The sequence below is a fragment of the Dermacentor andersoni genome, chromosome 1 (assembly GCF_023375885.2).
Source record: "Dermacentor andersoni chromosome 1, qqDerAnde1_hic_scaffold, whole genome shotgun sequence".
In the NCBI taxonomy this organism is placed as follows: domain Eukaryota; kingdom Metazoa; phylum Arthropoda; class Arachnida; order Ixodida; family Ixodidae; genus Dermacentor; species Dermacentor andersoni.
The window spans coordinates 222,384,290-222,397,033 of NC_092814.1; the positions used below are offsets into that span (position 1 = coordinate 222,384,290).

At 46.2% G+C, this 12,744-nt stretch overlaps 1 protein-coding gene across 3 annotated transcripts in view; it reads left to right on the forward strand.

Moving 5' to 3' along the window:
• The window catches only part of poe (E3 ubiquitin-protein ligase-like protein poe), a 590,397-nt gene that overhangs the window by 290,801 nt on the left and 286,852 nt on the right, over positions 1-12,744 (forward strand). For all 3 annotated transcript variants that reach the window (XM_055063706.1, XM_055063707.1, XM_055063708.1), the window contains 2 exons: positions 1,879-2,298; positions 7,165-7,302. In XM_055063706.1, the coding sequence (XP_054919681.1) occupies positions 1,879-2,298; positions 7,165-7,302 (558 nt within the window). The remainder of the gene's footprint in view (positions 1-1,878; positions 2,299-7,164; positions 7,303-12,744) is intronic.

The following is a 12,744-nucleotide window of genomic DNA, read 5'->3' on the forward strand; positions in this document are numbered from 1 at the left end:
GACTCGGACTATCCACAATAATTTAACATGTGTGCCTGTAGCCAATGCATTTAAGGCCTTATATTTATTTTAGTAATTATTTTAGAATTGATGCACCAATATCTATAGATCTATCTTACGCGTGGGCCTCTATACAACCTCTATTTTAAATCATAGTCCTAAACTCATAATTTTGTTAAATCAAGACGCATGTCCTGGCGCTCTTTGGCCTTAGATGCCCTTGCGCCAATAAAATACGGTCATCATCATCTCACCGTCACACATAGCTGCGCATGAGCAACGACTCATTAACTTGAACCTCTCTCCCTGCGGTGCAGCTTGGCGTGGCCTGGGCATGGCTTCCGGGATCTCCCTGGTGCAATTGTGGAGGCCACGCCTAGCTGCACCCAACCTGCATGAGCCACGACTATGCACGGTAGTGCATAGTCGTGCATTCATTTCTCTCTCTGTCTCTCTGCTATGCGCTGCGCAGCTTAGAAGCTGGGCATGAATTCAGAGACTGCATTGGCAATGGTGCAATCTCGAAGGCCACGAGCCAGCTGAACCAAGCCGGCACAGCAAAGTTCACGTGCCTCCTCGATCACACATTGCTGCACTGTGTCGACCGCAACAGATGTGTTGCGGTGTGCAAGCTGTTCTCTTCCACCCCATTGCTGTTTCTCTATTGTCACAGTGAGCTAAGTGGAAATTAAAAGCAAGAGACAATCGCATTGGAACGAAAGGCAGCTATCGTAAAGGCTGTCACCTCATGTGCTAAGTTGCATGTTGCTCACACTGAAGATTCTTTTTTTATATATAAAATTTAATCGCACACATGGCAGTATACCGGTTCTACGTGCCGCAAAACCGTCTTCTTGTTTCCATGTTTACAATTTTGCTCATTTGGGCATGGTGTATTGCAGTAAAGGGTAATTATGGGTATAATGAAGTAATGGATATAACAAAGTAATTTCGGCTCCCTTTCAACTTCGTTATAATGAAGTTCGAGTGTGTATGTATGTATGTATGTATGTATGTATGCATGCATGTATGTATGTATGTATTTCTTTCTTTTTTTTTTAAATGGGGTTTAACGTGCCAAAACCACTTTCTCATTATGAGGCACGCCATAGTGGAGGACTTCAGAAATTTTGACTGCCTGGGGTTCTTTAACGTGCACCTAAATCTAAGTACACGGTATGCAAGTATGTAAGTACACGGTATGTAAGTATGTAAGTACACGGTATGTAAGTATGTATGTATGTATGTATGTATGTATGTATGTATGTATGTATGTATGTATGTATGTATGTATGTATGCATGCATGCATGCATGTATGTATGTATGTAGTAAAAGAGAATGCATAAAAATTGTTTTGGCTCTTCTCAAATGCACTTTCAAATGGCTTTTCGCATTGTGCTAGCTCTTTCACACATATAATACAAAAATGCAATGAATGCTGAATGTTCAGAGGCAGAAACAAAACTCGGGAGCAAGTCGTAACGTGGACACCAGTTTCCGCTAGGCAGTCCAAGCAACTGATACGTGCTGACAGCGATGTGAAGTTGCAATCTGGGTAGGCACTATGGTGTTTGTCACTATGTGCACTAGTCAGTTTTTTTTACTGCTTAGTTCTGCCTAAAGCTAATGTTAGGTTCATCTTTTGTAGTTGTAGTATGCCGACTTTCATTTGTGCCAAAGATCTTGATGGAAAATTTTTTTTTTCTGTATGCCTTCAAGGAAGCATATTTGAATGGCAGCCTGAAAGTGCAGCAAATGGACATATTTGCAAATCCTCGAGATCACACATTGGTCATGTACCTTCTTTTTAGTCTATGTATTGTGTGTAGATACTTACACTTGCATGTTTCTTTTTTCTCTCCGTTATTATTGCACAGGACTCTGTAGGCACAGTAGCCGGTGGGGGTGTGTCCATCTACTACTCACACGTGCTGCAGCTGCTGTTTCTGAGCTATGCCAATGGAAAAAGTTTCATGGCCTGCATGCCACAGATCACTTCAGAAATAACTGACCCTGTGCTGATACAGCTCAAGCCAGCAGCAAGCAGCAATGGTGGCTCAGGGGGCACCACTGCCACCAACACAGGAAGCGGTGCACCCACAGGTACAACCACCACAACCACCACCTCGGCAAGCAATGCCACTGGGGGGAGCAGCAGTACCTCAAGCAAGCCAACACCCCAGCCTCTGTGCCAGTGGTCTGAGGTGCCCAATCACCCTGGCCTTATCCTAGCACTCATGCAGTTCTCCAATAACCCCTTGGTTCTTATGATCAAGCCTGGCACTGTCCTTGTCCAGGTGAGCATGCCATTGTATGTTACTCAATGCTTTTCAAACATTGCACTTCATTTTTTAAGCATGTGAGTGCCCATTTGAAAACCTTCCGTGCATTTTGCCGATTTCATATGTAATACCTAAGGTGTTGCAATGACTTCGATGCTACATGCTACACCTCTATAAAAGAAACTGTTAAATATCATGTGGTCTTTTATTAACAGCTTGGTATGCTTTAGAGATAACTAAGAGCCAACTCTGTATGGACGCATGATATGTTGTGATTTATTTTTAGATTACGAGGGACAAAAATGTGCTCACTGGTGCTACTTTATTGATCAAAATGCCATGCTACATAAGCCAATTCACTGGGAGCTAGCATTGTCTTCAGAGCGAGGAATGTTTCCACGTGAATGTGTTCAGCTCTCAGTTGTGCAGTATAGGAACTGTAGGCTCAGGATTTAAATTATTGTCTCTGTTTACTTCATGTTTACACTCAGGCTAGTGTTGTATGATATTTGATAGCCTTAACTGTCCTGTATAAGCAGCTGCATATATAGTGCTCGCGTGTCATGGAGAAGTTAGATTTGGAAGAAGTGTTGTAATTAAATAATTCTAAATTAATTTTGTAAGTGCTTCTCTAGCTCCCCTCCATGTTCTGCATGCAAGAAGATGCTTGCAGAAACTACGGGCTGTAGCTAATGTATGATGTTCTGTTGCTCGTGCAAAAGAATGACAATGCTCATTGGCTTTGTTTGATGCTATGTGCAGACACTGTCATATATAGCAGACAACTGCCAATGCTATGTTTATGCCCCGTAAAGATTGTTGTAATTTTGTTAAAAAAAACATGTTCATCTAATAAAATAGTGTGCAGCTTTCCAACACCTATGTAAAGCGTATGCAAAAAGTTTAGGTTTAACATTTCAGTCATGAGTTCAGGAACATTAACGCATTATGCTGTGTTTACGATTGTGGCGGTGTGTAGTACATAAAAACTACACTACTATGGCAATATCAAGAGGCTGCCACTGAAGTCTATGCCATGTACTGGCAGCACCACCACAATTAAGCACTTGGACATCATTTGCACCAAAGTACACAGAGATGTGGCCATTTCTTTTTCTTTGTTTTTTTTTTTTTTTTTTTTTTTTTTTTTTTCTTGTTAGCCATGGCAGAATTTTTTTCTTTTTTAAGGCTTTGTACAGTATATTCTTTGTATATCTTCTTGATGCGCCCATTTATTCTGTCCATTGAAAATTTGGTTTTGTCACATTTCTTGTACCTTAAGAATCGTCGTGAAACTTTACAGCTGCAGAACATGTTAGGAATTTTCAATTCTTTAGCAAATTGTCTCAAGTTTACAGAATGTGAACACCATGCAAGAATTATTACAGGACTGTCAGATATGAGAATTTCAATTATTTTTATGTCTAGCAAACTTTTAAAGCACCTATCCAGTCACTTGAAATATATGCCTGATGTAAGGCATTGTGAAAACAATGAAAGAAGTAAGCACATCATATGAAGACAGACTGACACTGCGAGAAGAATTATCTAGCTGTCTACCTTCCAAATACTTTGTACTTATATTCAAACTTGCAGCACAGATGGACAATCAATAGTGCTTCAAGATGCTTGCGGCATATTTTAACTATTATAGTTGTAATCAGTGCTTTTGATTCTAATGCACTACCTTCGGGTGCACAGTTGTGCACATAGTGTTGAATTTCCTGCATTCTTCCTACCAAAAAGAAGAGGGCGAGCTTCGGGCCAGGGAGCGCATGAGCACGTTCAAGGAGAGACCAGGAGCCATCTTTACGTTCTGGGCTCAGGTGGACATTAATAAACGCCTATCTGAGCCTAAAATCTTCGACTGTAAGCTACCGTCAAGGGACTTTGCTGGTGGCTACCGCCTGGAACAACTGCCGCGAACCACGGAGGTAGACGGATCAGCTGACTTGTGGATAAGCTGAAAGTGAAGAGGACTATGCAAGGGCCTAGAACACCAAAATCGTTCAAGAGGCAAGTGTGCTGCTAGAAAAATTGATTGACTCGATTTATGAGCGGCTCAAGAACAATAACGATGAACTGAAGAATATTAATGAGTTAGTAAGCCACATAAGTGACAGGGCATTTGAGGCGGATTACGCTACTGTGATTGAATATGAGAACTATATGACCCGCATCTTAGCCGAGCTCCAGAGCAAATGCTGCCAACATTCCAAAGCCAATTTGTCGTCATCGCCTATCAAGGTTCGCGACATGCTGGTGGCCATGGGACATTCTGATAGGCCAGTAGCCAAGTTGCCGAAGTTGGTCATTAATGCTTTCGTCAGTGATCTGTGCCCGTGGAACGAGTTCTGGAAGCAATTTGACTAGATCGTCAACCGGAACGGAAATCTTACAGCTGCCAACAAATTTAACTACCTGAGATTATTTTTGAAAGGAGACGTGGCGGCAGCTATAGCGGGGCTGCTTACCACCGAAGCATGTTAGGTGGATGCGTTGGACATGCTGAAAAAACGGTTCAGTGACAAGAAGTTATTGGAGCAAGAGTATTTCTCAAGGCTTCGAAGGCTCACTCCTGTGCATTCTTCTAATGAAGTGACAAAACTATGAAATTCTGTGCGACCAGATGCTCATTAACACGCGAGGACTGGAGGCGCTTGGCGTTGGCAAGTCGTCTTTCTCATCGGTTCTGCTCTGGACACAGCCACATGACATCGTCATACTGCATCACAGATCTTGCGCTACCCAAGCTGCAAGTTCTGCCAATGACAACATTTAGCATTCCATGGAACTAGAGCATCTGCTTCAGTTCATTTCTATTGAACTAGAAAGCCTAGAAAAGAGTGACTTCGGGGATCAAAAAGATACGGCGAGGTGGCTCATCCTTGAGACAATAAAATTTGTCGCTTTCATAGTGCGATCCCAGCGCCATATGTGCTTCATTAAATTATGGGGTTTTACGTGCCAAAACCACTTTCTGATTATGAGGCACGCCGTAGTGAAGTACTCCGGAAATTTCGACCACCTGGGGTTCTTTAACATGCACCTAAATCTAAGTACACGGGTGTTTTCGCATTTCGCCCCCATCGAAATGCGGCCGCCGTGACCGGGATTCGATCCCGCGACCTCGTGCTCAGTAGCCTAACACCATAGCCACTGAGCAACCACGGCGGGTGCCATATGTGCTTCGTAACCAAGCTTGAAAAATCCCTCCGGATACGGGCTACACTTTCTGCAAGTCAACGCAGCATTTGACAGGAGTCCTGCCATACAGACCTGCCACTGGGCCTCTTCGATTTTCGGAGTTCTGGCAGCCAGACGGCAGCCAGCTAGTGCCGGTCCTGATACGAAGTCACGTGAGTTGGGATCCCAAAACAACCCAAAGCTGCCCGAAGTTTGCAAAATCGAATGCCGGGACAGCTGGCCAAATGTAAACAGGCTACCAGCATGGCAGCACCCGGCGAGACCAGCGTGCGCTCGGCGTAGTCAGCCCATTTATGCATTGCCAGCTTGAAAATATCTAGTTGCATTCAGGGATACGATCACTTTCGCGAGATTTTGCGCGACTCGGCACTGGACGCGCGCTGGGCCAACCTCACCTTGCACACCCGGGGTGTCTACCAACCTGGAAAACAGGGAATTCTCAGGGAAAACTTGGGGAGTTTGTGGAACCAAACTCCAAGACTACGACCCCTGAATCCTACAACCTCCAGAAGGAAGAGTAGAACACAGTAATCCGTAACCTTGGGATGAACGGTTACACAAAAGTGTCGCGTCCTCTGCCGATGGAACAAGAATAAAAGGAAGACGGGGGCTGCCGCACCACCCACACAACGACACCGTGTCTCTGTACCATACGGTCAAGGCGTCAACGAGACGTTAGCCTGTGTACCACGAGGGGCAAGGGTTGACGTCGCTCGCAAGCCTGTCTCTATGGTCGGTAGCCTGCTTTTTTATCCAAAAGGCTGCATTCCTGGTGAAAAGGTGCAGGGCATTGTGTACAAGATTACTTTCAGCGAATGCCCTGCGTCGTATATTGGCAAGACTAAAAACTTCCCGGAAAGAATTCAACACGAGAATGACCTTTGCCACCTAAACAGAGAACGTAGTACTGTGGCAGAACACTACAAGCTTTTTGATCACTGGATTAGACCTGACGGTGCTGTGATCTTGAAGAAAGAAAACAACCACCAGCAGCGGCTCCTTTTGGAATCCTGGCACATCCAGAAGATGCCGCATAACATGAATAATTCATCAGGAACTCTCCGCCATTTACGCTCAAGTCTACAAAAAGTGCTTTGCGCGCCTGTCAAAGCACCAAAAACTCATATAAGCACTGCTGCACCTCACGCCATCTAATCCCTGAAAAAGGAGTGGGCCAGGCTCCGAAATGTCAGGTCTTTAAAATAAATTTTAATTTGAGTTTTCCTTCTCTTTAATTCAGTTGTCCACAACCAGGCAGATATCTGCCAAATTTTTACCTTTCATTGTGTGAGCTACACACTTTTAGTTGGCATTATGCAATTGTCACTGATATGGCTTTATTAGAAGAGAAGATCATCTAGAGTTATATTTTTAAGACAGTTCTTGTCATCTTATATCTAGTATATTCCTAATAGTTGGCACGGAACTTATAATTGACCCTCTGGAGTGGATCAAGGAGGCAATGTTCTGATTGCCAGAGCCTTCATTCGAGTCAGTTGGTTATACTACCCAAGTTCTTCATCCCTTTGGTTGAATCACTATGGTCCCATGAGCCTCTGTACACACAGCTGGTCTAGTGAACATGTTTGCACCTGCGCCAATTATCAAGAACCATCTTGAGCTTGATGGGCTGAGTCCTGTATTACCTAAGTACCTCATTTCTCTGTTCTACAGGAGATCAAGATCTTGACTGCAAAATCCAAGATCACAGACCTGGTTGCTATTCGGCACCCAACATCCAGTGGTGAGATGCGCACTACCTTGATCCTGCTTTGTGAAGACGGCAGCTTGCGCATCTATATGGCCTCTCAGGTATACAGTAAAACGTCATTTATTCAGCACTCATTAAATTGAAAATACGGTGAACTCTTGCATATGTTATGGTCCTGTCAAACGTGTATAGAGACCTATGGCATAAGATACTGACAGTATTTTACACTATATGGGAGCACATACGTTAGTTCAACATTGGGACACACTGTGTATGCAATGCAGTTTTTCAGAGAAGGAGCATGGGAGCCAAGCAAACAAGCGTTGACAGTGTGGTCTGCAACATTATGACTTGCCAGATCATGGCATTGCCAATACAATCACAGCATGTGAAAGGCACTTTAGGAAGGACATGAATAGTGGTTTTTGTACCTTGTGGCTCAATCCTGGGCCACTTGCACTCACACACGATGCAGCTCTCTTGTTAACTGTCTACACTGTTACCTGCATTGGTTAGTTCCCATGGCTCAGGATTGACACATCGCATGCAAAAGCTGCTACAGTCGAACCCATTTATAACGAACTCGAAATTTTCGCAAAAAGGGATTCTTGTATTAGTAGCTCATTATATGTGGATTGGCCTTCAAAACACGAAAAAATTCATGACACTAGTTGGTGTTGGCAGTTGTGATTGGACACCACTTTGGACCAAAAAATAGGATTTTCAGTACCTTCATTTTTGTTGTTCCTGGCGCACTTCCACATCTAACTGCAATTTTGCGTCAGAAACGTCATCTAAAGAAAGAAATATCATGTTGTAGCTCCTTTGAAACAGCTCCCAGCCGGTTCTGATCGCCTGCCGTTTCAAAACTACGACCGCACCCACCACCATTTTTTTCTTCCAAGAGCTTGTGATTTTACTCTCAGTGGTACACGAGTGGATTCTGCATACGATAGCAAAGCGGTCTAGTTACCTGGAAGCGGAAAGTAATGCGGCATGCTGGACGGGGGGGGGGGGGGCATTTTGCAACAATCTTTCCATTGTGGCTGTGGCATTGGCTACAAGCATTGTTAGATACGGGACCGTTTCCTGAGCCTACTTCGAGTTCCCCAGACCACATCGAATCGCACCACAGCTAATTAAGGAGCGCAGAAGCACGGATACCACATTCCTGGGGCACGGCACGTGCAAACAAGTTGGCGGACCCCACTTCGTGTGTAGCCGGTGGAGCTATTCACTGCTTGGCTCTTTCGAAAGTGAAGCGAGAGCCTGGCACTGTTGCGGGTAGAGTGGGTCCCGAAGCAAGACGGCTTTAATGCGCCGTGACAACCTGGCGGCGTCGCCCCCATCCCTCTATGGTGACGGCGCATTGCAAGTCGGCAAGGCAAGACCGCAGGGAGAAGAAAGCCCTCGGACAAACACACGAGCAGCGACTCTCTTCGCCGGGTGTGACTCAGTCGCACGGGCGCCTACCATTGGCCGAAAATGACGACACCCGAGCGGGCTCGCCGATCGGCCGAAAATGGCGTCACCTGAGCGGGATCTCCCATTGGCCGAACGTGACGTGTCTTCGAGACACCGAAGGGCTTAAAAGACCCAGACCGGGAGCAGCAAGAGAGCATTCCTAGAGCAATCCTTGATTCATCTCTCTCGAACTTCTTGCGACGGGCCGCAGCGTCCAAGTTGCTGCCGGCCCGTAATGACTCTAAAACTGTTAATTGACTCTCACTGTAAATAATGTAAATAAACCTCCCAAGTTTTTCATCCCGTAGTCCTCCTCAACTCCTACAACTGGTTGCTAGCGGTGGGATCGCCTCCAAATGCAACAACTGGTTGCAGTGCTACGGATCAACCTTCGTCGAGAGAAATCCTGAGGAACCCGGAACAGCGAAAAAGAGCCTTCGTCCAAAGGAGTCGCGAGGAACCGGGAAGAGCGAAGAAGAGAGAGCCTTCGTCGAAAGAGGTCCTAAGAAACTGGGAGTAGCGAAGAAGAGCGAGCCTTCGACCCAGGGAGTCCTGAGGATCCGGGAACAGCGGACCAATGAACCAGATGGCAGGGTGCTGCAACCGTAAGTGAGCGCGTGGTTTTTTTCCTTTTGATTCGCCAGAGTCAAATGTTGTGTGTTCATTTTGATAGTTCTTGGAATCAGGAATTTGTTGCATTGTGTGTTTGCACAAATTAATTAAGGAAAACAGTTCTAACCTCCAGTCGGGGCAGCTGCCATGGATCTTAGAAGGTTGACAAGGTTAGACTTGTTGTTGGTGTGCGACAATTTGGAAGTTGAGGCGGACAAACAGATGAAAACGCCAGCTATCATAAAGGCGATTCAAGATAGTGGCAATGATGATAAAAGCATTGAGCTTGCTTGGGAGGTGATACAAGAACCACGGGAGCGTGAGTGTCGTGAACGTGAGCGTCGTGAACGTAAGAGTGAGCTTAAGCGTCAAGAACGCAAGAATGAATGGAAGCGTGAGCTTCAAGAACTTACTCTTAGGTGTGAGCGTCAAGAACGTCAGCATGAGCGTCGAGAACGTGAGAATGAACGTGAACGTGCGTATCAAGAACGTAAGCGTGAGCGTGAGCAAAAGTACGAGAGAGAGAAGGCAGCATTGATCAAACAGATACAATATTGTGATCAGTTAATGGCACAGAGACAACGGCTGTCTGAACATTCTGTAGGTAGTACAGAGCAAAACAATGAGGAAGTATCTGGCGGGTTTTCACAAAAAGCCGACGAGAAAAGTAGTGCCTGTGAGATTAGCGGCCCATTCATACGCGAACGGAAAGGGCTAGCTCCTAACGATGCCTTAGTGGCAACAGAGGCCGTCAAACGCCAGAGTGAGAGCGACGAGGTGCTGTGCCAACAGAGGACTGTAGAGACAGCTAGGCCAGCTGCAAACAAATTGGCACAGTTACCGCGCGTGTGCGTCGCATCTCATGATATCGAGGTCGTTAGCGAGGTACAGGGTACTGTTGACCCGACAGACACGAGCACCCATGTCAGGTCAGATCTGCGTGCCAAAGTGAAGTGCCAGCTGGACGATGCAGTTGAGGGTAGTTCCCAGGATTGCGAGCTCCATAGCTCAAGGGAATACAACTGCATTGTTCAGGGATCGGTGCAGCTCTCCGCCAGTCTAGATAGCCTAGATAGGGATGATTCAGTTATTAATCATTCGGACTGTGCGCGTGAGACAGCGATTGATACCAACGGGCTGTGTGCCGATGCACAGCGTGAGCTGGGCAATGCAGTAGAGGGCAGTTCGCAAGAGTGCGAGTTGCATAACTCGAGTAAAGCCTGCTGCATTGTTCAAGAGTCGGTTGAGCTGTCCGCCAGTCGAGGCAGAGAGAGTGTTGATTTAAATGAAAATCAATCAGACTGTGCGGGTAAGAGACCGATTCGGGCCGATGAGATGTGTAACGGCCAGCATGAGGCGCCAGAAGGCGACATGAAAGAGAATTCAAAGAAAAAGTGCCGCAGAAAGAAGCGCCCTAAAGATAGGAATGCGGTGACTAATGTAGCGCCGCCAAAGACGGCGAGAGACCCAAAAGGGCAGGGCGCGAGGAAAAGAAAGGTGCGGTGTCACTGACGATGTTGACGCATCAAACACGTTCGAGCCACCGGTCAAAGGGGGACCGAGAAGCATGTTCTGCACAGACGCGAACAAAGGGCACGGGGCAGTTAAATTCCTCGTCGTTCCGTCGTTCTTTTCGAAGCTCAGCGTGTAGTACAAAGAAGCGCAAGGTGGCAAGACGAGACCAGGTGGGGAGTAGTGACGCGGTCAATCGAGGTCGTGATGAAAACAGGGCACCAGGACGCAAATTGGCATTAGACTGTAATGTCTTGGGGGAGCTGATAGTGAGTCAGCCCTTTTGTTGTTCCTCGGTAGCCAGAGTAGCTTTCGGACTGCGACCACCTCGAGTACGGCTCAAAAGTATGAGTCAGTCAAAAATGCTTGGAACGGGAGGCCAAGAGAGCTTATATAGAAGTGAAACTTCTTTTGTTTTATTTTTTGAGCATCGGATAATTTTCGCGATTTGAGACTAAGAATTACTTTCAATAGGTAAGGTATGAGCTTTGTATATGTTTTGTTCGAGAAGCTCCGAGATTGGAAAGATGCGTTTTATGTAAACATTAAGTCTCGCGAGTTGTTCATTAATGAGTAGATAGGCTCTTTTTTTTGTGTGTGTGAGTAACCTGAGTGTCAAGGTTATCGGTGAGAGGCCTATCGTAACGTGCATGTGTTTTAGTTAACCTCCTTTTTTTTATAAGCGTTTTTTTATTTTCTAAGGTTAACCGCGTAGGTTTTCAGTAAGTGCATCATTTGCACTGAGAAGCGTTCTTAGTTCCATTAGCGCGTGTCCTGTGTGGACGGAAGGAAGCAGATTTATGACTGGGTTGCTCGTGTGCGTTGAGGGCACCCGTATTCTGACTTCTCTGGTTAGCGTGCATGGAACTAGTTATTAGAAGACGCATCATTTTAAGGTTTCTGCGGAGTGCGTAAGTTACGCAAATTAAGTTCTCGTTTAAGGTACGTGTCCTGTATGGACTAGAGAAAGATACGTGAGTAGGCGTAATGAAAAGTTTGCCTATGACGCAAGTATGCATTCTGATTAGTGACCACAAGGCTAGCGCGCTTGTGATTACGTACTTGTGAAGATGGCCAGACTGTTCAGTGGCAACAATACGTGAGATAAGTACGCCACTGCGTTAGGGTTGGAAACATGCTGTTCGTGTAATTAGGCCACTTAAGTTATGTTCGGCTGTTTTCATTGTTTGTTTGCAACGACAACCCATTGTTTTGCTACAACAATAGCACTCTGGTCTTGTCAGCATTCGGGGAGAAATGGATAGCGGTTTGGAAAGGTGGTTGGAACTGCTTTGTCAAAATTGGGGAAATAAAAGATCAGGGTTCATTTTGACTCAGTAATAGCCTGGCGAGTCAGGGGTGAAGAGCCTGCGCTTACACGTGGTGCAGCGCTGTGTTATTTTGTTTGTTTGACGTATGTTCTCCAGGGCCCAAGATCCCGAAGTTCGTCAAACGAGGCTCGACACTAGTACCCTGCAGGTTCTTTCAGCGTTCCTCATGGCCAGCGAATTGAGTTCACCGGCCATTCCGAACTTCCGGGGCGAGGACGAGCTGTTAGATACGGGACCGTTTCCTGACCCTACTTCGAGTTCCCCAGACCACATCGAATCGCACCACAGCTAATTAAGGAGCGCAGAAGCACGGATACCACATTCCTGAGGCACGGCACGTGCAAACAAGTTGGCGGACCCCACTTCATGTGCAGCCGTTGGAGCTATTCACTGCTTGGCTCTTCCCGAAAGTGAAGCGAGAGCCTGGCACTGTTGCGGGTAGAGTGGGTCCCGAAGCAAGACGGCTGTAATGCGCCGTGACAACCTGGCAGCGTCGCCCCCATCCCTCTATGGTGGCGGCGCATTGCAAGTCAGCAAGGCAAGACCGCAGGGAGAAGAAAGCCCTCGGACAAACACACGAGCAGCGACTCTCTTCGCCGGGTGCGACTCAGTCGCACGGGTGCC